General features: G+C 37.4%; 1 protein-coding gene across 1 annotated transcript; it reads right to left on the reverse strand.

Moving 5' to 3' along the window:
- Window positions 1-2,800: 2,800 nt before the first annotated feature.
- LOC118485729 lies at window positions 2,801-3,639 on the reverse strand. The gene is made up of 2 exons (XM_035982148.1): window positions 3,246-3,639; window positions 2,801-3,162 (listed from the first exon to the last, which is right to left on the reverse strand). The coding sequence occupies exons 1-2, from the start codon at window positions 3,637-3,639 to the stop codon at window positions 2,801-2,803; spliced, it is 756 nt and encodes a 251-aa protein (XP_035838041.1).
- Window positions 3,640-27,093: the final 23,454 nt, after the last annotated feature.

Raw genomic sequence — 27,093 nt, forward strand, 5'->3', positions numbered from 1 at the left:
TTGTGTTCAAGATTTTCAATTCATTGGGCGTTCATGATTATCTTCGATTCAAAAAAATCAACAGTTGCAACAAATCGATTCAGAAAAATCGATTCAGTGCGAAGGAAGAATATCAATCAATTCTGAAAAATTGATCAGAAACCCAGAAGTCACGAAGGCAACCAAAATTGATTCAGAAGAAAATTGATTCAGATAATTCGACTCAGTCAACATCGAATCAGTATTAAAGGAGAAGGAAAATCGATTCGCTATAACATCGATTCAGAACTAGAGCGGCAAAGAAAGAATGCAACAGAGAATCAAAAAAAAAAAAATTCGATTCAGGTTAATCGATTCAGAGCAAGAAGAAAATCAAATCGATTCAGTCTCGGTTCAAGATACTCAGAAAAATCGATTCATAATCAGAAGTCACAAGCCACAAATCGATTTTAGAAACAAAAGTTGAGTGAAGCGATAGAAGGGTTGTGAAGAAACAAAGTGCTATGGAAAGAAACACGGTGATGCAGCAAAGGTAGGAAACAAGAGAAATTGTTGCAGTGAGTGCAGAAAAAAATGCAGTGAATGTAGAGGAAAAATGAAGCACTGAATGCTGGGAAATACATGCAGTGAATGCAGAATTTGATATAGTAGTGCAATAAAACAATCCAGTGAGTGGATCCGGTAAAATTGGAGAATCCGTGAGGGAAACAATAAATGATGAAGAACCGTTGTGAGAGAAAACCATGAAGAGGATATTATTCAAAACCGGGTGAAGTTCGAGTTGAGACAACTACACAAGAAACGGTTCGTATGATACAAATCAAGTACGACCAAGACAAGTATGAAGAAAAATGTTCGTGTAAAGCAAGGTTCGTGAGGAGCAAGGTTCGTGAATAAGAAGAGACATGTGAAGTGTTGGATACCGAGGAGTTTCAAGAAGGTAGAATTGATCAAAGTTTTACAACAATTCAAGGATGTTCGCGATTAGGGGGTGAATGAAGTTACTAATCACTACACATCCTAAGTACGAGGGTTATTGTGTTATTAGTAAATAGTTAGTTTAGATTATATTTAAAGGAGGTTAGAAAGTTCGGGGACTAGTTGTGACAAAACAGAAGTTTGTAATCTACAAATTTAAAGATACGATGCCTTCTGGAGACACCACTTCTGATCGACGGCATCAAGAAAGAAAGGAAGGGACGCACCTCTTCAAGATTGATTACATCCACCAGATCAAAAGACACAACCGTTCGTGAAGAGACACGTCTATTGGATCGCACCTTTTAGATTAGTATAAATAGGTTTAGATCTGTCAATTGTATTCAATCCCTGTACTTATTATGAAGATATTCAAGTTTTTATTCAAGTTCGATTCATGTATAGAGATCAAAGATTCATTGGGACCAACAGTTTACATCCCAAGTATTCTTGGAACGGTCAAGCTTTATTTAGGAAAGGAAAGGTGGTGGTAGGTCATAATGAGCAACTTCAAAATGACATCATTGCTTTGTGTCATAATGGTGCTATTAGTAGGCACTCAGGCATTCATGCTTCTACTTAGAGGATTTGATCTTATTTTTACTGGAAAGGCATGCATAAACAAGTTGGGAATTTCATTAGGAATTGTTCAGCCTGTCAAAAGGCCAAATATGAGACTATGGAAAGGCATACAATAATATGTGATAGAGATCCAATATCTGTGAGTCAATTTTGGGAGGAATTTACTAGTTTGCAAGGTGTTAATTTGGCATTATCTATTGCTCATCATCCGCAAACAGACGATCAAACATAAGTTGTAAACAAGTGCCTTGAATCCTATCTTCGTTGTATGAATATGATAATGGATAAGCCAACTGTGTAGGTAAAATGGTTACCGTTAACTGAGTTCTGGTATAATACCAACGTTCACACTTCATTAGGCATAACACCACCTTGTTGTTTTTTCCTTATATTCCTCGAGATATAAGGGTTGCTGTAATAAATGAAATGATGTGTGATAGAGAGCAGACTATCCAGTTGTTAAAGCACTCTCTTTTAAGGGCCCATAATAGAATGAAGTAAATAGCTGGTTGCGGATCAACACAGAAGTGAGAGAGAGTTTGTGGTGGGTGATAGTGTATATGTAAGTTATGGTACCTAAAAAGACCCATATTACTTATTTATCTTAGACTAGAAGGTATGGTGAGGTCCATCTCTATAAGGATGGGCCGCCACATAGGCGTCACATCACCGGCTCATGGGGAATGGACCTCCTTCACTTTTGAGGGGGGTGGAGGATGGGGCTACCTCACCTTAATCTTTTATAATTTTCTATGTTTTTTTATTAACTTAGTAAATTCAACATAAAAAAACATAAATAAATGCATTTCATAACATAAAAAAAATTACATTTCCTAAAAAAAAAACATTTCCAAAAATTAAAAACAAAAAATTACATTTCCTAAAAATAAAAAAAAACCTACGACGTCCATTTTTTCTTCACCTCTTCCTGCATCCTCTGATACACCTCTCGTTCATCCTCCGGAACCGAGTCGAGATCCAACCTCATTATCCTAAAATCCTCCGCTCGAGCATAGTCGGCCGACATGTTTTTCTTGTGACTATATTTTTCGGCCGCAAAGTCTTTAAACGAACGGAATTCGGAAATCAAGTCGTCCATCTTCGAAGACGCCTTCCCGTCACCTCCACCCGAGCCGCCCCCTCCACTCGAGCCGGCCCCTTTGCGCTTTCCGGCCGCCTCTTTTTTTTGCTTTGTCCCTTCCACCGGGACGTTCGATCTCGTGAGCGGGCACCGCATCCTCGTCATATTCCGGTTCGTCGTTTATGTCGATTTGACAACGAGCGGTGGAGCCTCCCGCACGATAACTTCCGGACTCGGAGGTGCGGGAAAGGCGGGAAAGGCGGATTTTTTCTTTAAAATGTTCCATGCTCGGAGGTGCGGGAAAGGCGGATTTTTTGTTTCCCATCTAGCCATCGCAAGGTTAAGAACGTCCTCGTCGCTACTCCCACTAGGACGATTGATATAAAGTGGGTTATAAATCCGGATAAAATCATTCACGCACTTGTTCATTTTACGCCACTTGCCCGATACGGAATCGAGATCACGGGTCGGGCCTTGCCCCATAAGCTCGTTAAATCTATCCGTACATGCCTTCCAAAAACTAGAACCCGTTTGATTGTTCCCTAAAATTAAAAATAATTGCATTGCTAAAACTATAAAATAAATATTTTTAAATTTAAATTAAAAAAATAACTTTGGTTCATACCGACAATCGGGCAATTTGATGACTTAACATACGCAATTGCTAGCGCCTCCTCCTCTACTTTTGTCCACGTTCTCGCCTTTGCTCTCGAACCGTTTTTTTTTTTTTGCGGTGTCGGGTTCGGTTTCAACCGCCTTCCCCTTTTTTTGCGCTTGAGTTCTTTAGGTGGCGATTCGGGGACGACTTCATCATCATCGTCAAGTTGAACCGAGGGTTGCGGTTGGGAAGTTGGCGGTTGCGATTGGAATTGATCAAGTTGAACCGAGCCGCGTTGCATGAATTGTTGAAGTGCTTGGTATTGTTGCATTTGTTGAAGTTGGGACATTTGGGAGAAGGCGTTAGGAGATTGTTGGAAACCCGAAAACGAAAATTGTGGAGACCCCCACGAAGGATCCATAGTCGGAGTGTAAGCGGGACTCGAAAAAAAGTTAGGTTGGTTTGGGTTGGGATTGTTCGGGTTGAAGGGATTCATGATTGTATAAAAAATGGGAGTGTTTTTTTTATAAATATGGATGAGAGAATGGGAGAATAATGGAAGAAATAGATGAAAATTGTATAAAAAATGGAAGAAAATGGTATATATTTAAAGTGGAAAAGTAAGTTTTTTTTTTTGTTAAATCTATCCGTTGGGCAACGGATATATTTTTGAATTTTGGCCCGTCACAATCGTTGCTGGGCTGCTGCTTTTGCCGTTTTCGGATGGGGGGGTGTGGGGGACCGGCGCCGAGGCTCGCCAGGCCTTAGCCAGCCCCCATACCGTTTAGTCTTAAGGGGTCATGATTAAGGGGTGTTTTTCTTATAAAATACTTATTTTTTTGTTTTTGACTTCTAGTTTTAAACAGGTTTAAGGGTCAATTGTTTAATTTTAATACATCGAACCCGATAAATTTAATTAAAATAATTAGTTAGGTCAACTTGAAAAGATATTTGGTTTATCAAATCAAATTACAACTCAAAACTTGATTATTTTCATATGATGTTTAATCATTGAAGTGAGGAAACACTTCTAATTATATTTGTATGTTATTATTAATCATTATATTTTTCAAATGGGATATATTTTTTTTAAATAAAACAAGCTCTATAATTTAGAGTGTTCGAGAATAACTTGTTTATGAAAAGAAAAGGACATTAAGGAAACAATATTGATAACTTCCAACATAATTTATTATGAAGTCCACCCAAGAATTTAGGACTAGCTGCCACTTTTAGAAATCTCTCAATTATGATCCTAATAATAAATCTAATTATCCACCAATCATTCTTCATATTATATTTTTTTTTTGGAACTGCTGAGAATTTTATAAAACTAGCAGCAAACAGCATTCTTCATATTATATATAGGACATATATCTGTTATGTGTTTGACTTTATCATATCAAAATTTTATATATGTAGAATTTGAGGTCACAAAATGCATGGGTTAGGTTAGGTTAGGATGGGTAGATTTAGAAAGGGTTAGGATGGGCTAAAAAAGTATGCTCTTAAACACAGTGTATTGCACAATAATCCAGTGGTGTTATTTTTCATTTTGTAATTTTGAAGCACCGGGTTATGTATATCGTGTGTTAAGTGGTTTAAGGAAAATTTAATTAGTATATTGTGTTTGTGTTCCGTGGTTTTGTATATTGAGTATATATATATTGTATATGGTTCCCTTTATTTAATAAATTAAATCTCGTTTAAAAGGTAAAATTAGTATTTTATTTATACTTTTTTTATTTGAAAGAGTTGTATCCCATATTCCCATTACACTTCTTGAAACTAAAAACATTCTTTTACTATAATATCATCTCAGATCGATCTGTTTTTAGTTTCCTTAACACTTAAATCGTGGTGATCCAGGGAGCGTGTAGAGAATATGAAACGCACCATCAACGATCGTAGATGTGGTGGGGTTGATTGTTGGTGATTGATGCGGCAGAGGTGGTTGGTGCCGTGCGCGGTGACGACGGTTGACGGTGGCTACGGGGTGGCGTTGGTTGAAGGTGGCTTCGTTGTTGGCGTTGGTTGATGGTGGCTGCGCTGCGGTGGTGGTGTTGTTTGACGATGGCCGCGGTGGTGGCGTTGTTTGACGGTGGTTGTGGTGGTGGCTTTGGTTGACGGTGGCTACCGTGGTGGCTTTGGTTGACGGTGCTTGTCGTGGCGGTGATGGTTAGTGTTGGTCAGAACCCTTTACGAAGACGAACACAATGATAAACTACGAACAATCAAATGAATGACTATATTGAATGTGAAAGTATAAGCGATTCTAATAATTACAAATGAAATAAACAAACCCTATTGATACTAAACGAACATGTGCGATGAATGGACATGTCTCTTCATGAATGATCGGTGCATTTTAGGTACACTTTATTTAATATATTTTATAATCTAAATGCATTGATTATAGTATGAAATCTATTAATTTAATTGGCTTTTATATTTTATGGGTCACGGATCTAACGAGCTAAAACGAACATATTAATCTAAAGGTTGAGATAAAATGATATGTAATAGTCAAACATGGTGCAAATTACTAAAGATGAGGTTAACTTAAAACAGTTTATGATTTAAACAAAATAAATGGTGACATTTGTTGGATTAAAAGAAAAGAAAATGAAATTGTAGTCATTTTTGTGTTGACTATTTTGGCAGAAAAGAAAGAACAAGAAAAAGATACGTAGTCTTTTGGAGCTTATGGTGTCATCCAAGAAAAAAAAAATAGAACAGTCCCAACAAAGACAAAAAAAACTCAATTTAATTGGGCTTGGTGTGTTAAGGCTAACTCAATTTAGTGGGGACTTTTGATAGGCTTCTATTTGAGATCATACGGAATTAGTAGACTTTTGGCGGCCCACTAATTGGTCCATGAGTGAAAGTTCGGTGGATGGTTTTAGGAATTAAAAGAAAGAGGGACACCACTTTCTTGGGGAGAGGTTTTTGTTCAGACGGCAGCTTTTGAAGGAAGACAGAGTGCGACGCACAGAAGGCAGCCGGCTTTTCGCGGTTCAATGCATGAGCGGTTAGATGGCTTTCTCTAAGTGAACGGTTTGTAGGGTTGAACACTTTTCTCATGTTTATTTATAATTGGATTTGTTTTGTTTTAACATTGACAACGTCGTATAAACAATTTGATGAGTTGGTTTATTTAAACTATTTGCATGTGTTTGAGTTCTTGCTTTACAACTTGCTCGGTTGATGACAAAACCTTGTAGCTTGTTGGGTGACATAGAGTAGATTGACTCAAATTAGTAAATAGGGTAATTAGACTGTAAAAGATCTGATGACAAAGACCTGTTTTTGATTACCACTTAAATTAACCGACTTTTCAGCACAATGTCTATGTGGTGTCAAATTAATGATTAAATTGAGTTTTGTGTAAACCTAGAATCTGAAACTTGGAGGACATTACCTTTATCTTTTTGCTTGTTGCTTCTGTCAGATGAACGATTACTTTGTTTTTCATTAAACTTTGTTTACAGATTCTTTTTAACTGGTAAAGCTTGACCACTTGTGTTGAATTCTTGGTAAACGTTTTTTATATTTGAATTATTTGTCGTTTATCAAGCGTATTGGCGATATACTTGCATCGTTAGCGGGTTGGTAAATTGGTGGGTAGTTGATATAAATAAATGGATTATTAGGTTGTATGGGGAATCTTAAAAACTATCCCTAATAATTAATCAAATTCATTAATTCCGAGGCCACCACCACACTACCACCATCACTACTACCACGACCACGACCACGACCACGACCACGACAACGACCACCACCACCACCACGACCACCACCACCACGACCACCACGACCACCACCACCACCACCACCACCACTACCACTACCACTACCACTATTATTAAAAATAATGCGTGACGAGAAAAACGAACCGTTTGATGGATAACCCGAATCAAGTATATATATAATTGTACGTACATAATATATTAATCGTTGTAATTATTCATGAGCGTTTGGGCTTAGATGACAACTAGTATTAAGCGGATCCATGCGCTTGGGCCAAGCCCAACCCATCCCCTAAACCCTAGCCTATAAAAACATACTAATCCCCTTTCACCCCTTATTCTATCAAAAGATATAACCCTACAACTAACAAGCCGCACACCCCTCTTTACTCTCCTCCCCTGACGACGATTCCGGCGACCGACGATAAATTCCGGCTGACCATACTTTGAAAACCCCTCCTTATTCATACTTCCTCTCACCTACATAATACCCACACTCACGTAATTAATCTAAGAAAGGGAAAAACATGGCTCGACACCACCAGGAGGCGGCTGGGCCTCGGTGGCCAGCGACAGAAGGTCAGCAGGGTCGTTGAGAATCACGGAGCAGAAGGGTGGTGGCAAACGAGGTGAGCGGCGGCAGTAATGACGGCATAAATGGAGTTCTACCACGAATTCCGGTGGCTACGACATTACTCCAGGAAACCACGAAGGGTGCACGGTGACGGAGGATGGTGGCGCCGATGGCCGTGATGACGACTGGGGTGATGGCTGTTACAGCAGCAACAATGGTTGTGAGCTGGGTTACTAAACTCCACTTCATACCCGATGCAGTTTCGGGGTTCCGGTTCTGGTTTCGTAGCATGAATAGGCTCGGGTTCAGCCTTAGGGAGTTAAGCATCAATGGCGGCAACTGTGACGCTGCAGTAGCCAGGAGATTCGGGTTCAACGTGACGGTGTAACAACAGATTGGTGTCATCGTTCGTCGGTTAGTTTTATATTTTTGAAATTCTCGGCTCGATTGTGCCTATCAGTGATCTTCTTAAACTCTTTGTGGATTTTGAATTATGAAAGCAAAGGATACACTTTTATGTGTTTGATAATTGGTTGTGGATGCAAAAATAGATTTATGTTGTATTTGGATACATTCCTTGCAACCCTTGAGTTTTGTTATATGCTAAGGATGTTGATTTAATATTCTAGGGGATGAAAAGTTGTTTGATGAACTGTTGGTTTGTTTGAAAAATAAAAGTTAGATCAAAATATGTTGAGAATATTGACCATAAACTGTGCTTTATTGTGAAGGTTCACTGAAGTAGTATATGTTCGTTTGATATGATTTTATTTATGAAATTCCTATAAAACTGCCATACACTTGATTGGGTAATTACGTATTGAGTTTTGATGAATAATATTAACTGTTATGATGGTTTGAACGATTGACTAGTTAAAATAAAAAAATGAATGACTGTCAACCTCTTCTTCATGACCGCACACATAAGAAGGCCGCACACTCTCATGTGAGCCGCACACCCTCATGTGTGCCGCACATTCATGTTGGGCTGTACACCCTTGATGGGCCGCACACTCAAATACTGGGTCGTACACTTATAAGCCGCACACTTAGAGGTAGCACACGAACTAGGGTACAAGAATCGATGCACGTTGTACAACCGTTTGATGCATGACCACACACTTTGGGATGCCACACACTAGAGTGTGGACCACACACTCTATGTGGACTATTCCTCAGTGGGCCACACACTCTCTTTTAGGCCAATAATGTAATGGGCCGCACACCTTGATTTAATGGACTGATTTAATATACTCATATGTTTGAACTACATATTAGACCGCACACTCGTAGTTAAACCGTACACTTGTGTATTGGGCCACTTAGCTTATTGGGCCGCACACTATTAATGCACTTGGACTGTTCATGTTACTATTTAGTTATTGGACTTAAAAACGAATCTGTATGCTTTGATATGTAATACATGATGCTTACGTGCTATTTGTTAATTATGTGTACAAATACATGAACTATTTGCATAACCAAAAACCTAACAAATATTGGTAACCATAATAGGGTGTGGTTGACCAACCTAACACAAGTAAATTGTCTGCCGAGCAAAGCAAATGTGAGTTCACAAATTTTACTAAAAGCAATCGTTCCCGGTGGTTGGGAAACGGAACGAAAAACATTATCTCCTTGCGTGGGATACAAACTACGCTATCTCCTTGCGTGGGATACAGGTAATACTATCTCCTTGTGTGGGATACAAGCTACATTATCTCCTTGTGTGGGATACAAACTACATTATCTTCTTGTGTGGGATACAGGCAACATTATTTCCTTGCGTGGGATACGGGTAACATTTTCCCCTTGTGTGGGGCATTCAAATTAATTACTATTTATATTAGATGCCACAAGTGTACTAAACGAAACTCTATCACGGAAGTCCCCACTTAGTATACCGATTAGTCGCCGGGGCCTGGCAAACGAGTTATTCGTTGATAGCGCTATTAGGTCTCACCAACCTCACACCGTGCCTGGATAGGATCAGGCGTGAACTGATAGACTCTGGCAAACCGTCAATGATGATAGACGTTGACAAACGAGGCAAATAATGAAATGTGCGGTCGCTAAGTATTCGGTATTACGCAGTTTAGTAGCTTGCATATGGGGTAGCTCCCCATGGCATGGTATAAATTAGTAATTAAACAACAAACGTTTTTGGAAATAAAACTGGAAAACTGTGAACTCGTGAACTCGCCAACTTTATGTTGACACCATATTGCATGCTTTGAAGGTTGATTGTTACAGCTTTGGACGGACAATGCAATCGGCTGGAGTGCGTGGTTTGTAAGTTTCATGTTAACGAATAATTAAAGAACTTTTGGTTTTAAATTATGATGGGTTTTCTTTACATTTCCGCTGTCAAATTAAATTGCGTTTTTGGACTTTTAAACATAGAAACTAATCGTGTTAATTGGGAAATTTATAACGTACGAAAATGGTTCATCATGGTTAGTGGCTAGATCCTGGTCAGTCACAAGCCTCACGATAGTATTCTGCGTGTGGATTTTGAGGGTGTGACATTCTTGCACCACGAAGGATTTTCCACCATGAAGGTCTTGCACCACGAAGGTTATGTACCACGAAGGTTACGTACCAGAAAGGTTATGTACCACGAAGGATTTTGTACCACATAGGATTTTGTACCACACAAGATTTCTCGAATTTCTAACTTGCTATTCGTTTTCGAATTGCGTTTTTTTTCTAAAACATACTTTATGTTCCTTCTGAAAACCAGATTTGTTTTTGAATTCCAAAAAATGGCATAATCGATTCTTACTCATTTGATTTAACAGAAAAATTTGGTTCTCCCTAATTTGATTTGAGATTTGAATTTCAAAAAATTCGAAACAAACGAGATCTTTGAGTGTAATCAGTCAATCAATCAAACTGCAAGTTAATTTCAAAACGAATAAAAAAAACCTTAAAAATCGAGAGAACCTGGTTATGATGTTCCAATCGACTTCTTCTTCCGAGATTTGAAACATGTGCTCTGATACCACTGTTGGTCAGAACCCTTTATAAAGACGAACACAATGATAAACTACGAACAATCGAATGAATAACTATATTGAATGTGAAAGCATAAGCGATTCTGATAATTACAAATGAAATAAACAAACCCTATTTATACTAAACGAACAGGTGCGATGAATGGACATGTCTCTTCATGAACGGTTTTGTCTCTTGATCTTGTGGATGAGATTGAATATGAAGAGGTGTGTCTCCTATGAAAGTCGCGTCCCTTGTTCTTGTGATGTTGGCGCCGATTCCTGGAGAGGTGCGTCTCCAGGGATATGTCGATCCATTAGATGTAGGTTATAAACTTTCACTTGTTCGCTTCTAGTCCTTGTACTTCATAGCTACCCTAATTACATAACTAAACTATCTAATTACTAAACCACCCTCGTACTTTAGGATGTGAAGGATTAGAACTTCGGTTAGTTGGTTAAGGTGGTGGGGATGGTTCCACTGGTCATGAGGATAGGCAATTCTAAGTTATTTGCCAATTACCCATCCTGACCCGTAATCTTTTTTCCCATTTATATATATTTTGATGCAAAAAAAAGTATGTTTTGAACTAAATATGGCTCAATTACATTTCAATGAAAATTGATTGCCTGTTGATGTGCCTTTTTATCTATTTTTTTATGATTTAAGTTCATATAAAATTTGATGATGATATTTATTGACATAAATAAGGTAGTTTCAGTTGAGCCTTAGCAATGTTCACTTAGGAAAAACCGAGGAGATATTCTGGAACATAAGTTTAGATACTTACATGAATGATAAGGATATTTGCAATGAGGTTAAGAAAGTTCTATAGAAGACGTAACAGACTTAGAGCTGTAATCTGGAAATTACGATTTGATCGTGTTACTGTTCTAGAATTAGATTAGGATTTACCTATTGGTTTGCTCACAAACTGTTTGAAATGCATTAGGCAATTCTTTACATTATGATAAATTGTATATGCCATATGGATGCCATCTTTTCAGGTATTGTTACCTTCTTAGGCAGGTAAACTGTTTGCTCACCAAAACCCACAGAGTTTCTAAAATCTAATAGATCATCTATATAAATTCAGAGTGCATCCTTATATAAAATATAAGGTGAACCAATATACAAGATTGAAGAATGGTTCAGTGGTTAAGACAATATAAGAATTTGGAGTGCACCCATAAATAAAATGTAAGGTAAACCAATATACAAGATTGAAGAATGGTTCAGTGGTTAAGACATTGTGTTATAGAGGATGGGTCGTTGGTTTGAGCTTGCTGCCAACGCTTTTTGTATTTTTTTTAACAGAAAACTTAAACCCAACTTAGGGACAATCATGTAGACATATGTATTATTTTGGTTTTAAGTTTGTCATTGAGACATTGGTTTTAATTTATCTAAGCGTTAATGATTATATAATCAATATAATTATTAATGGTTTTCATATTGGAACCCGCTATGAAATCAATATCAAAATATTAATATCTTATTTGGGTTTAAGTATTAATATAAAAAATACAAATCACCAATCAAAGTTTTTGAAATGATGGCATTTGAATTATTTTTATCATCTGATCATTAAGGTCTAGAATTAGTTGGGAACTTCATAACAAAGATTATGGGAAGTGTTCAAGAACTTTGGAGTGCAAACAAACGTGTTCGTTCTATGAAAGAAGGAAATGAGGAAATTGTTTTGCATTCATAAGGTATAAAAGAGTTAAATGTGTTACCAAACTTGCGAAGGAACTTAACAAAGTCATCATTGATGGAACTAATTTGAAGGAAAATACTAGAACCAACTCTCAAAATGGTTTTTTGGTTGTTAGAAATTTGATCCAGCCGGACCTAAAAATTGTTGGAAATTTAGATATTATGAATGAATACTAATTTAGTAAAATTATAATTTAGTAAAATTATAATTTAGTGAAATTATAATTATTTATAAGACTCTTCGTATGGAAGATAAACTGTTAAGTAGAGTTTTTATGTTAATTTATTAGTTTGTATTAGAGTTTATGTCTCTAATAAAATCTCTAATTAAGTGAGACTTTTCTCCACCACATGTCTTTTGTATTAAAAGTAGGCTGTGTGCCTAACTTGATGAGTATGAGAAAACTACAAGAGTAAGAATACAAGAAAAAGATATAAAGATATGCATGAAGAGTCCTTGGAGAAGAAGTACTTGATGACCCATATATTGGGAACATATAGAGATAAGTTTCTCTACACGATTCAACTACATTTCTATTCTTAGTTTCCAAAAGGTCTAAACACTATGATTTTACCCGGTGTAACCTCGGGCGTGTGGCCATCTCCGGCAGTACAAACTGCTTCGGCTGTTGTACCCTGTGAGACAGACTCGTCGTCTTTGGTAGAGACGCAAAATCTGTTTTAAGGGAAGCGTGTTGAACACGTGCCTCAACCACAACCGTCAACATCAGTTTGTTCATTTTTGTAGCCAAGAAGGATCGCACAAGGAGACACTGTTCAAGTTCTCGTAGCGGAAATTGTACAAGAAGACGTTTCTCAAGCTCTTGTCAAAGACAACAATTTGAATCGATTTATTTAAATATGTTATATTTCATATTTAATTTTGTAAGGATTTGTACACGGTACGGGTACTACAATTTCCAAAAATTATGTAAAGAGAGTATCTTTACAATTTTTATATTTATTTATATAATTTTTATTATAACCGTGACCCATATCCTACAAAAGTTTAACGTTTGGTTACGAGATGACCACCGAAAAAGGTGGATTCATAGGAAAAAAAATTGTGGATCCGCCACTAGTACATTAGTTATTTGTGAAATGGGTATCTATTTGTTTTATGCTAAACATTTACTTCATACGTGTGCAGAGTCCCTTCAACTATTCAGTGGGGTGATTTTGGAGCTGACTATGTTGTAGAATCTCGTTTTTACAAGTCTTAATAAGGAAGCAGCACACAAGAAGGTAACAATTAAGTTTGGTTTGATTAAACTTTTAAAGGACATTTGCACCCCTAGGTTCATTTCTTGGTGTCAATATGCAAGATGGTGCCAAGAAGGTGGTGATCTCAACTCCAACAGCTAATGCACCTATGTTTGTTGTAGGAGTAAACGAGACCACCTACAAGCCAAACATGAATTAAAGAACCACAAGATCCCAAGCTCAACATGTTAGTTCACATGTTACTTTCATATCTATCTTTGACCCTAAGAGTGTAAATGAAGCCCTTAAGGATAAAAATCGGATTGTAGCTATGCAAGAAGAGTTAAATCAATTTACTAGAAACGGAGTTTGGGAATTAGTTCACCCTCCTTGTGAACACACTATATTAGGAACTAAATAGGTGTTTAGAAATAAAATGAATGAAAATGGAAATGTAATTAGATACAAAGCTAGGTTAGCATCCCAAGGATTTTATCAACAAGAAGGTATTGATTATGGCAAAGTCTTTGCTCCAATTGCTAGATTATAACCCATAAGGATGTTACACGCATATGCTAATGCTAAGATTTTAAATTATATCAAATGGATCTTAAAAGTACATTTATAAATGGTTATGTGAATGAAGAAGTCTGTGTGTCACAACCACCCGGTTTTATAGATCAAACTAAACCTCATCATGTTTTTAAATTGCATAAAGCATTATATGGACTAAATCAAGCTCCTAGAGTATGGTATGATAGACTTAGAACATTTATTGTTTGAATGTATATACAATGCGTAAAGTGGATTACACATTGTTAAGAGAAGATGCATTGATGTGTTATGTGTGCAAATTTCTGTAGATGATATCATATTTAGATCTACTTGTGATGAATTATGTGATGAGTTTTGAAACAAGATGCGTGATGAATTTTAACTGAGTATGATGAGTGAATTAGCATTATTCTTAGGTTTACAAATCAAAAAATATGATGATGGAACTTTTATTAATCAATCTAATTATATTAGAGATATGCTTAAGAAATATGACTTTGACATGAAACCTATTAAAACACCAACGGCAACAACAACCACCTTGACTAAAGACGAGCAAGGTGAGCCATTTGATAGTACAAAGTATCGGGGAATGATTGGAAGCTTGCTTTATTTAATGGAATGTCATCCCGATATCATATAGGGTGTTTGTTATTGTGCTAGATTTTAGAAATCCCCTAAGAAGTCACATTGTGAAGGCATGAAATAAATCTTTAGATATTAAAGCAACCATTGACATTGGATTCTGGTATCCATGAGTATTGTACTCTAAATGTCCGTAGTTGATCAAATTCATGAGAATCAATTTGAATTAAGACCATGGTGAATGCTTGATTGTTCATGGGATAAAGGCTCAAGGTGTTGAGATCAATTCACAGATATGCACTAGAGAATGGTATGGGGCGTAACTCACTTCAAAACTATCTTCATGGATCAATGTCATAAGAAGTTTTGAAATGGCATGATCGTTCTATCCTTAGACCTTAGAATTATACTAGAACTAACACTAGGGTAAATTCTTTGATCTTATATATCGCTACATCGTGAAAGGGTAGTAATAAGGATATTTGGTTATGAGTGAACTGAAACTATGTGGGAGTTGTTTGATGTCAAAGGGATTTTCTGCTTCTTATTGCTTTGAGAAGCTGAATATTCTAGCGCTCTCGTAGAATCAAACTGGTATGAATGTATGGCCATATTCAAACTAAAGGTAGTTTGTCGACCATTTTGAATCGGAAACAAGTACAAGAATAGTTGAATAATATACGAAATTGAAATTAGATCCATGTCTCATATTCAATACAGAAGGGATAGATCGCTAAGGTTACCACGACTATATACTTGACTAAGTAAAGAGTTTCTTGATCAGAAATGAATAGCTAATGAACGTAATACATGATACCTTTCTAGGGGCACTGCGATGCACCTAGGCATCCAACTCTATCTACGTTAAGGGATATAATCGAAAATAGTCCAAGTGGGAGACTGTTGGAATTGAGTGTCCAATTATCGATCATTTAACATTGCTATTAAGGTACGCTCCTGTTAGTGTATACGTCTGTAGCTTCCGTCAGTATGTAGTCATGTTTTGTAATGTTTGTAAACAATATATGTATGTATGTATGCTAGATAGCCTAGTAGATCAGGATATGGTGCGTAAATGTTAAAGTGCTGACTTTTGTTGACCATGCTAACCGATCGGCTAGCCCAGCCGATCGGACAGGCAAACCGATCGAACAGGGTGTTCGATCGAACAGCATGTCAGCCGATCGGCTAGCGCAGCCGATCGGCCAGCACTATCTCTATCCTGATGCTACTGCCTATAAATAGCTAGCCGAACAGTTCATTTGTAACTTTTGCTATTTTGACTCTCTGGCAAACTCATGTCAGTCTGACCTTTCAAAGGAGCTTGTGTACTTTCATATTCGATTAATGAAAGATCAGACAGTATTTCAGAGTTGAATTTGTAATCGTACATCTGTAGTTTGATTCAATGAATTCCGCGCATTGATCATATCCGATTCATCTAAGTTCCAGTCGATCAGATCCTGTTCAAAAGGGACCTACAAGTGGTATCAGAGTATAAGGGAGCTGAATCGAGATCTACGACGACGAATTCATCGGAATTCGAGCTTCTTTTGCTGATTTAGAGACAAATTTCACCGGAAATTTGTTATTTCTGCCGATTCGACTCAAATTTCACCGGAAATTTGACAGATTCTTCTACTTTCTAGTCAGATCTAGCTTTATTTTTCATTTTGTCACCATAAAATCGGAAAAACTTAAAATTGAGAGTGATTTTATGGTTAAAATTTGATAAATCTGCTATAGATCGATTCGCAATCATCAGAAGTATAATCCTTCAAGTTTTCATAACAAAATTCGCTCAAAAACTTGTTCAAATTCATCAAAAACTATGAAAAACTGTTCTTAGTTGCTGATGTCAGCCGTTCGGACTACCTATGTAACAACTCTCACTAAAATCCATAATTAGGATGGTAATTACATATTAAGGAAACCCTAATTGAGACACCCAAGTGATTTGGCATAAACCTTGAAATTTCCAGAACAATCGGAATCAGGATCAGGGCCCCTAAAACTCAAGGGGGGTAAACCCTAGTTGGACGATTATCTTAAAAACCCGTGCCCGAATCTTATTTGTCAAAACTGTTGATTCATGCAAGCTAGTCCCAAGCCTAGGCAGCCTATAATTAGACTGCTTAGCTTACGGACCGTAAGGAGAAGGGCATACGGTCCGTAAGCGAGTCCCAAAAATCACTATAAATAGCCGACATTGGCACTTGGCTTCTGGTATTAAAACGACGCACAAATTCTGTCTGTACGTCGAGATAGAACTGTTACAACACAATTAAACACACACGGTCACGAAGTGCTGCCGCAATCAGGGTAATAACTCGATCGCTATTACGATTCAACGTCCGATCGATTATAACTATCCAACGATTGTCCGAGTGCTGCTCAAATTGAGCTTGTACTTTGATTATTCGTCGTGATTTCGACTCGAATATTTGAGTGCTGTTCGAATTCGGACTATGCTCTGTTATTCGTTGTGAATCCGATTGAATTATTAAGTATTGCACTGATTAATCGTTGTGAGGGTTTAATCTCGTGAATTGACGTAACTGCTGTATTAGTTACTAACCCGTTTGTGTGTGCATTGTGTTAAATTAGGTTTAATCAAGGCTAATCAGTAGGCATATATCTTGCTCGTTAAATCTGCAATGTGAGTCATTCTCTTTTTATCAAACTATTTTACAAAACTCCAAGTTATTTTCAAAGTTACAATTACAGGGATTAAGTCTTTGTAATCACAAAGTTACAGCCGGTATGTGGGGTTTTGTATACATTACTTGTTTCCCGTCACACTTGGACAAACGGGTGGCCAAGGGGTGATCTGACCACAGTCACAGACACCATTGGACAAATGGGCTATCCAATGGATGGTCGAGTGACGAATACTGTGGGTAGTTGGTTTGATATCAGAAACATTGTAATCGCTCTTAATACTGTAAATTGTAACTAACAGGTCGTTTTTAGAAAACTGAATGATTCACTCAGTATTTCCCCGCTGACAAAACCTTTTTCAAACATGTTTTCAGGTGATCTGTGTGATACAGGAAAAGCGCAGTGAAGCACTACAAGCTCAGAGAAGTGGCTCAGTATAAATAAACAAATAAAACACGTTTTGAGAAATAAAGATTTCTTTGTGAAATCAACTTATTGTAAATTATGGGATTTTTATCCCTAAACCTTTGTGTAATATATTAAATGAGCACTTTCGGTGTTAAAAGATCCTGAGTTAAGACTTCCGCTGTCACCTAAATTTGATAACGCAGGTTTCCTGTTCCGCGGCTCTGGAACCGGGTCAAACCGGGACCGGGGGCCGTGACAGGAAAAAGGTGGTATCAGAGCTATTAATAGAGCCACTGATCGAGCCACTGATTTAAGCCTATAAATTAAGTATTTAACAAAATACTTAATTCTATTAATTGCTGTTCTGTGATTCTGTGATTTATTAACTATTTGTTAGTACAGTATGGGTAAACAAAAGCTTTCTGCTATCTACCACAAATTAGATACTGGTTCCCAGGAAAAAGGAACCTCTTCCAAACACCCAGCAACCCTAGAAGAAGGAATTTTTGTTCGAAAAGCACAATATGAAAATCCTCTTACCCCAGAGAAAAGAAATTCGATTATTAAGAAAAGTCGGAAACCCCAAATCAAGAAAGTGAGGTTTATTCCTGAAATCCAGGAATTAGGCAATAGTTCACCTTGGGAAGATAAACTAGACGAAAAATGGGCAAATCTTTATATGCTAGCTACCGTAGCAGAAAATGCAAACCTCTAAAAATCCAATAAGTCGGGTTTAGTCGAAAACTACTATTCAGTAAATAAATAAATCCTAGTGTGTTTTTTTTTGTTGTCCTCTGTACAATTTAAAATGCAATAAAACTTCAGTGTTTATTTGTAAAACTTTGTTCCAAAGTTTTAACTTAGCATTTTTGTGCATTTTGCATATATGCTATGAAGCATGAATGAGATACCGGAAGCGTTTCAGAATCTCAACTTATATCCAGTGCCTATCGAAGTCTCCCACGACTTTACTGGTTACATTGCTGACATAGAAGAACCCCTGGAATTCCAAGCTCCACCGCTGGAAAAAGCCAAACCTAAAAAGAGAAGAAGATACGTAGGATGGAGGAAAGTGCGCAGGAGGAAACCAACAACTAGGAGACTCCCTAAAATAGAAAATCCGATGAGCAAAGGAAAGGAAATAGAGACTGGAGAGAGTTCAAAACAGCCACAAATAGAAATAAGGGAAGACATTAAGAAAAAGGGAATAGAAATCGGAGGGAGCTCAAAACAACCTGAAGGAATCACGTTCCAAGACGAAATATATCATCTACTAGCCAACTGTGATGTTATAAGCCCTATCCGCAATAATCTGTACCCTTACCCGGCCACAGTTCAATTTCCCTTAAACTTAGAACCAGCTATTCTGGACCCGTTAATCCACACCCGACCATTCGGCGAAATGGAAGAATGGTGGACAAACGACTGGCAATTCCAAAGCATAGTTAATAATCCCTACACCTTACTTCCACAATTTGATCCAGAACCAATTCCCCAATCCTCCCATGAGCAATGATAACCTAGCCGAACTTCGTCAGTTCGGTGATGAACTGATAGGAACAGGGAATAGGATCAGGGAAATGGGGGAACAACTATCTTGGAAGTACGATGAGAGAGAGCATCGTTACTAGAACTGTCAGTCAACCTACGGAATAGTGGAGTCGGGAAAGTATATTGTATGATAGTGTTAATAGTAAGCTAAAATTCTGTAAAATGGGCAATAAAACATTGTTGGTGCACTGCATCTGTTGATTCCGTCTAAGTGTCTAGGATCAAGTCTTATATCATATTGTATGGCATAGGGCTCGAAATACGAGAAAACGGGAGTCTGTATAGGTCTTAGGAGTGTGGGTCGCTTATAGGGTCTTAGAGATCATGGACCGCTTATGTGGTAATGGTAGGTCGCTTTTGTGAACATAGCCTGGACCGCTCATGTGTCACATTACCACATGAGCGGCCCCAGAAGCCTATAAATAGGTCTTGAGCGATCCTCATTAGAACACTTCTTGTTTTCCACGCCGAAGCTTTGCCGGTGTGACGTTTGAGCTGTAAATCGTTTCTAATCAATACAAAAGACAGTTAGAAGGAAGAACAAGCTATATCTACTTGCTATTCTTATTATTCCGCATCTGAATTGCAAGAGTTAACCTCTGAACGACTCATTCAGGTCAGCAATCGATCCTACAAGTGGTATCAGAGCTTGGGAGGAGGTTTTCTGCAGAATATAGCCGGTTTTCATTGTTTCTTCTCACTTCTACACCTTCTTTTCTCATTTCGAGGAGATTTCACGGTCAAAAATCGTTCAAATTCTCACATATTGTATGCAATAGTACCGAGACAAATCCTTGGAAGTTTCAGGCCAAAATTCAGCTTAAAAACAAATCAAATCATGTTTGGAATGTGGACCGCTCGAATGACGTCATCATGGACCGCTCGTAATTAACCGTCTTGGACCGCTCATTCATTCAAAATTGATTCAGGATCGCTCCAAAAATCATTCTTGGACCGCCCGTAAGACATTTCTGGATCGCTCGAAAGTTTGTTTCAGGATCGCTCGTGTAAACAGTTCTTGAACCGCTCGAAAATCAATTCTGGACCGCTCATTCGGACAGTTCTTGAACCGCTCGAAAATCAATTCTGGACCGCTCGAAAGTTTCTTTCTGAACCGCTCGTGTGAATATTCCTGAACCGCTCCAAAGACATTCTTCTGAATCGTGTAGACCGTTTCAAATACATTGCCTGGATCGCTTATTTGTTCTCTGTTGAACCGCTTTTCTGTCAGTTGCATTGAAATTTGTGCTAAGTCAACATGAATTCTGAGTTCTTTAACGCCTTTGCTACATCGACCACTCCAGCTGCAATTTCTCAAGCAATGAACTTAGAAAATGAGACGGGAACGACTCAAAAGCCCCCTAGATTGATGAGCATTGAGGAGTATTATGGGTGGAAAGATAGGTTTGAAAATTGGGTTCAAGCAAACCATCTTAGATCGTGGGAGTGTATCTTGAAGAAGTATACTTTGCCAAGAACAGAGTTGCAAGTTATTAAAGAGATATCCGAGTTTACCGAACAAGAAAGAGCAATGTATAGAGCCGAGAAAATGATGATCAGTTTGTTACAGCAAGCGATTAAAGAGGATATATTCATTTTGTTGCAACACGACAAAACTGCTAAGTCAATTTGGGATGCTTTGAAAGTCAAGTTTGAGGGTAGCGAAAACATGATTAAAAGCAAGAAAGCTTTGTTAAAGAAAGAGTTCGACCTGTTTAGTAGTTTGCCAGGAGAGGATACTAAAAAGCTAATCGAGAGATATTGTCACCTGGTGCGATCATTGTCTATGTTGGGAGTTGAAAAGGGTCGTGAAGAATGGGTTGATAAATTGGCTGACGCGTTACCACAGAAAGAGTGGGGAACGTATTTGATGATCTTGAAGAATACTGGTGTGTATGATGGGTTGACTATCTCACAGTTCATTGAGAAAATCGAAAGTCAAGATCTTGAGCAGCAAAAGATCGCAAGAATGAACAGCTCGAGTGGTCAACAAGACGTAAAGATGTATTATCGTGGTAGTATTCCAGCATCGGAGTCTGAAAGAAGTCCGAAAATACAAACAGCTTTCAGTGCTGGTGATTCATCTGAAAAAGTCGATCAAAGTTCGAACATGAGTAGCAGCGGGTTTTCATCGTTTCCAAGTGAGAATCCGAAAGAGACTAACACGAGTTTTCAGTCTCAGAGTACAAAAACTGGAAACGGATACGTGATTCAGTGTAACATAGCTCTCAATCTTCCAGAAGGTCAAAGTTTCTCCGAAGACACTGCTAAAGATCATATGGCACTTCTTGGTTCAGTTCTGTTATCCTATGAAGGTCTAGTTGCTGGTCGAATTGGAAATCCTATGCTCACTAAAGAGGATTACGATCAGATAGATGCCGAGGAAATGGAACTCATGGATATTAAATGGTGTCTTGCTAGTGTTCTTCGTCGAGCTGAGAAATTCAAAACCATTACCGGGAGAAATGACTTTCTAGATGCTCATGTTTCAACTTTAGGTTTTGATAAATCTAAAGTTACTTGTTTTCGATGCAGGGAGAAAGGCCATTTCAAGCGGGAATGCAAAGGAAGAGAAGCTAGCGGAGCACAGAATCCATTTGGGAAAGATGACTACTATCGCAAAGCTATCTATCAGCAGGTTGGTCAATCCCAGGAACCTCAGACAGCTCACGGAAGAAAGATTGAAGATCCGAAAAGAGCATGTTTGGTAGATTTCAGCTGGAGTGATTACATATCATCTGAAGACACTGCAGCACGCATTATCGATCAAGATGATGAGAAACTACCAAAAGGTTTCACTTGGGATATGTTTGTGGATGAAAAGGGAGGTTTTAAAGCTTTCATTGCAAAGATCGTCCGAGAGCCAAATTTATTCGCTACTTGGATGAGATCAATAGGAGAGAATGTGAGAAGTGATGACGAAAAATCTATGTCATCTGATGAAAGTTTAGAAAGTTCTGATAAACTTTCAGAACACTCTGGGAATGTTTCTGATAGTTCAGTTGATAGTGTACAGGTTTTAGATGAACTTGAGCAAGATGAAAATGTTCCAGAAAAGGAAGTTGTATTTGATAAAACACCGTCTGATTCTGGTGTTTCTGATGATGATTCTGAAAAATCTGTACAGTTCGATCAGTCACCTGATCAAAGCAGCAGTGATGATGAGGAAGAGAAACATATAAATATAGCAAAATCTCATCTTTCTCCTGATAGTTTTCACTTTTATTTTGCAGAACGAATGGAGAAACTGAAGGAAAAACGAGCTGCTAAAGAACAACAATCTGAGTCTGAGGGTGATGTTCAGAATGTTGAAAGTGTTGCTGAGAAGGTTATTGAAGTAGAAAAAGTGGTTGAAGTTGTGAAAACAATCGAAGTGGAAAAGATTGTTGAAGTTGTCAAGCCATGTGAGAAATGCTTGGAAGCTTGCAAGGATTGTGCAGCCAAAGATGACATCATAGCTGAGTACAAAAAGAAAAAAAGAGCAGTTATTGTTCAATCTTAACTACGTGAAGGAATCATACGACGTATTGAACAAAACAGTAACTGGTCTACAAACAACAAACACTGAAAGAGAACAGGCGCTGACAATGATGAATGCAACTTTAATGTCGAAGCAAAAAGCTATAAATTTCTACATTGAAGAAAGTGCCAAATGGAAGCAAAAGTTGGAAACTGAAAAGATTGAAAATGAGAGAATTAGGAGGTTATTGTTGAGTTATTCTACCTCTGATTATCTTATTGATCGTGTTTACCCAACTGTTGCAGGTATGGAAGCTTTTCAAGATGAGAAGCAGAAAGAAAAGAAAAATTGTGGTAAGAAACCGACTGTTAGCTATAACAAGTGTCCGCCTCCAATTTGGGATGGGTATTCACCTAGGAAACCAAATGAGGAGCAACTTGCAAAAGCAGTCAATATACAGCTTAAAACCGACACAACTGACATTTTACCAGAAAACATTGATGTGACGTTTACCTCATCCGATACTGATCATGAGTCTGAATTGATCAAAAAGGTGGTCGATCAGGTGTTGGATACTGATGAGGAGACAGAGTCAAAGTCTGAGTCTGGAAAGTCAAAGTCGTTGATCAACAATCAAAATTCGTCGGTTAAACAGTCTTATAGTAAAGAATTTTTGTTATCAAAAGCAGATTTGGATGATGAAACATTTGAAGTTGTATATACTTTGAATGGTTCTGACAAATTATATTACAACAAAGATTTTCCGATTATGAGTATTAAAACAGAATTAATCAACAAAACTTTCAAACTAGTAGAAGTTAATATTCCTGAATTAAAAGTTTTGAAAAATCTTGAAAAACCTAAAAAATATACTTCTAGAGTTCAACAACGTTTAAATAAGAAAAAAGGTTACAATTCTGGTGCTGGTTTTCAAAAGAAACCTAACCAAAATCGTAGCTACAAAAAGAAAGGTTTAGGTTTTGTTCCACAAGAAAATGATAAAAATGAAAAAAATTCTAAAACAAACTCTGAATTTGTATCAGGTGGAAGCTCGGAAGATGAACAGCAGAAACCATTTTGGAGACAGTCTAATAAAAAGTTTCTTGCTGAAAGGAGAAGGAATGGAACTGGAGTATTTCATCCGAGAAATACTCAAACTTGTACTAAATGCAATGAAGCTGGTCACATTGCATCGAATTGTTCGAAAGATATCAAAGCAAAACAGGGAATTTCTCAGAAGATGAAAGAGAATGTTGTTGAAAACTCTGAGATTTTTAAGAATTCAAAACATGAGGTTGGGGAATGTTCAAAGAAAACTTTTTATCAAAAGAGAACTAGAGACAACCAAGTGTGGGTTGCAAGAAAGGTTGAAGAAAAAGTCGGCGATGAATCTGGTTCCACAAAGCCAGAAGAGCCACAAGTTGTGAAGAAAACTTCAGTGAATGATGATGTTTTTCCATCACAGAAGTTTGAGGAAGTTAAAAAGAATGTTGGTAAAATTGAAATTTCAAATCAATTTTATGATGATGAAAAAGAATTCGATGTCGAGAAAACATTCAACGGGAATGTTAAGAAAATATTTGTGAAAATGTTGAGTGGAGAAGCAAAGGGAGTAAAAGATTTTTACGCCACCAAAAAGGCAACATACAGCCCCACTGAGCAAGAGCTGAAAGCCACCAAGTTTGAGAAGACTTGGAGGGAAGTTTGTTTCCCAGAATAGTCCAAAGGACTTTGCCGGAGATCCCAAGTTTATATCGTGGATCAGGAATCGGCATCATTCTAGTTTTTGAAATGTTTGTTTGAATGGTTGTGATTAATGTTTGGATGATTTTACAGGTTGAAGGACTTTGCCGGAGCTTCCAGGTTGGTAAGTGCGAAGCAGGAATCGGCATCCTGATTGTTAAAATGGTGATGTAGAGGTCATATTCCTACAAGAGGTAACCTTGGTCCTACAAGTGGTTGGATCTACAAGTGGTAACTTTGATTTTACATGTGGTATTTGTGTATATGGTTTGAGATGTTTACATTTACAAGTGATACTGTGTTTGGGAACTAAAATGCAGGTGGTAAATCAGGGACATTAATTTGTACTTGATTTACTAGTCATGATCAAAAGATAGACAAGATGATGAACCACATCCCCTGTTTTTAAACCTACAAATGGTTTTTATTAATACAAATTCGTTTTCCGGAAAAATCATTTTGATTAAAACAAACTTAAGTGTTTTGAAATCTGAATGAGAAAATGATTTGTGTTAGGGGGAGTTCTGATTGTTTATGCAGAAAGAATTGAGATTTGATGTGATTTGATATCAGTTGTCAAGTTTCTGTACAGTTTAATTTTCATTATTCTGTTTTCAAGTGGGTCAAGAGTTTAGAAGTTTTCAAATTTTCTTTAAAATGTGTTTGCATTTTAGGGGGAGTAGGGAAATTTCAGAAAATCCAAAAACATTTGAAAATTTGAAAAAGCTAAAAACATGATAAAATTCAAAATGAGTTTTGTTGCGAAAGAGAGGAAATGATAGTACATCAGTGGACTATCACGGCACGCTAAAGATTTGAAAAGTTTAAAAAGTGTTAAACAATCTTACTGCGGATGTGTCAGTAGATTTTCATACATTTAGTAAATTGAAATGAGATATAAACCTAAAACAAACTTGCTTGATTTGTGGGTAACTATTCTTGGATATATAGGTAACCCCTGAAATCTCGTTTGAAAGGTTTCTTTTTCTGAATTACTAGGTTTGTATACTCTGTGATATCTGGGGTATTATCCCGGGACTTCTGCTGAATGGAAGTTCTGACCTAGTCCTCGGATAATACTTGCTGTAAAATGCTTGAAACACAGCATTAAACCCTCAGCTGATTAGACAATAAAATTGATAATCAGTTGTTGTAGCAAAAAGATCTCCTAAAAGGGACACTAAAAGTCGAAGCTGATATCTCTCTGCGCATACGGAAGTATCGAACTGAGATCCCTCAGCCCTCGCATATCCTAAATTATATACAGATATCAGTTGTAGTATATTTACCTGTAAATCTGAACATTGAGATCTGGATACGGGAGTATATTCAAGTGGAGTGATACTCAATTAAGTTCAAGTTTCTAAAACATTAATATCATATCTCGAATCAATTGAAATTTGTGTTGAAAATTTAGGAGGACAAACATACTGACAATCTAGGTAAATTGTTTAAAACTTAAAATTAAATCAAGCTTAACGGTGTTTGTGATTGATCTCAAAACTGATATGATTCTCTTGCACGAACTCACAAAAACATTGTCTGTAAATATTTCATTTCTATATGTTTTTCCTTCATGTGGTGTCAGGAAATATCTTTCAGAAAATCCAAAAAGATTTTGTATTTTATAGTTAAATTTTTGAAAAAATCAAAAAGATTTTCGACAACTGATATTGGAAATCTGATTTTCAAAATTCCGAATGCTAAACATGATGAACAAAATTTGTGAGGGAATGTTTGTGTAAAACAAATTCTTTGTATAAATCTAGTCTTCTTCAAGTGGTTCATCATAGAATGTTTTGAGAGGAGTCATAGGTTGTTACACAGATATTTGAAATATATGTGAAAGAAATTAATTTCTGGGTTAAGAGTGTGCAGGTAGACAAATTTCAATACTGGAATTATATGCTGAAGATTGTTGATAGAGCCAGGATAATCGATTCTGAAAGCATGTGTAAGACAGATTCTGATTCTGAAGATCATATCAACTGATGATGCTGATGAACTTAAGGAATCAAGAGATCTGATCAAGAGAATTAGAGTGTTTGAGAGTAAGACAAAGATCCTGAAGATGTTACTGAAGAACAAAAGAATGCCAGTATATCGAGAGGGGGAGTCTGTAGATTGAAAGAAGAGAAAGCCTAGAGACTGATCTAGTCTGAAGATGTGAAGACACAGCTTAGAAGTCAAAGTGTATGTGCGACTCCATCAACATCTGAGGGGGAGTCTGTTGGTGCACTGCATCTGTTGATTCCGTCTAAGTGTCTAGGATCAAGTCTTATATCATATTGTATAGCATAGGGCTCGAAATACGAGAAAACGGGAGTCTGTATAGGTCTTAGGAGTGTGGGTCGCTTATAGGGTCTTAGAGATCATGGACCGCTTATGTGGTAATGGTAGGTCGCTTTTGTGAACATAGCCTGGACCGCTCATGTGTCACATTACCACATGAGCGGCCCCAGAAGCCTATAAATAGGTCTTGAGCGATCCTCATTAGAACACTTCTTGTTTTCCACGCCGAAGCTCTGCCGGTGTGACGTTTGAGCTGTAAATCGTTTCTAATCAATACAAAAGACAGTTAGAAGGAAGAACAAGCTATATCTACTTGCTATTCTTATTATTCCGCATCTGAATTGCAAGAGTTAACCTCTGAACGACTCATTCAGG

The sequence above is a fragment of the Helianthus annuus genome, chromosome 2, assembly GCF_002127325.2.
Source record: "Helianthus annuus cultivar XRQ/B chromosome 2, HanXRQr2.0-SUNRISE, whole genome shotgun sequence".
Lineage (NCBI taxonomy): Eukaryota > Viridiplantae > Streptophyta > Magnoliopsida > Asterales > Asteraceae > Helianthus > Helianthus annuus.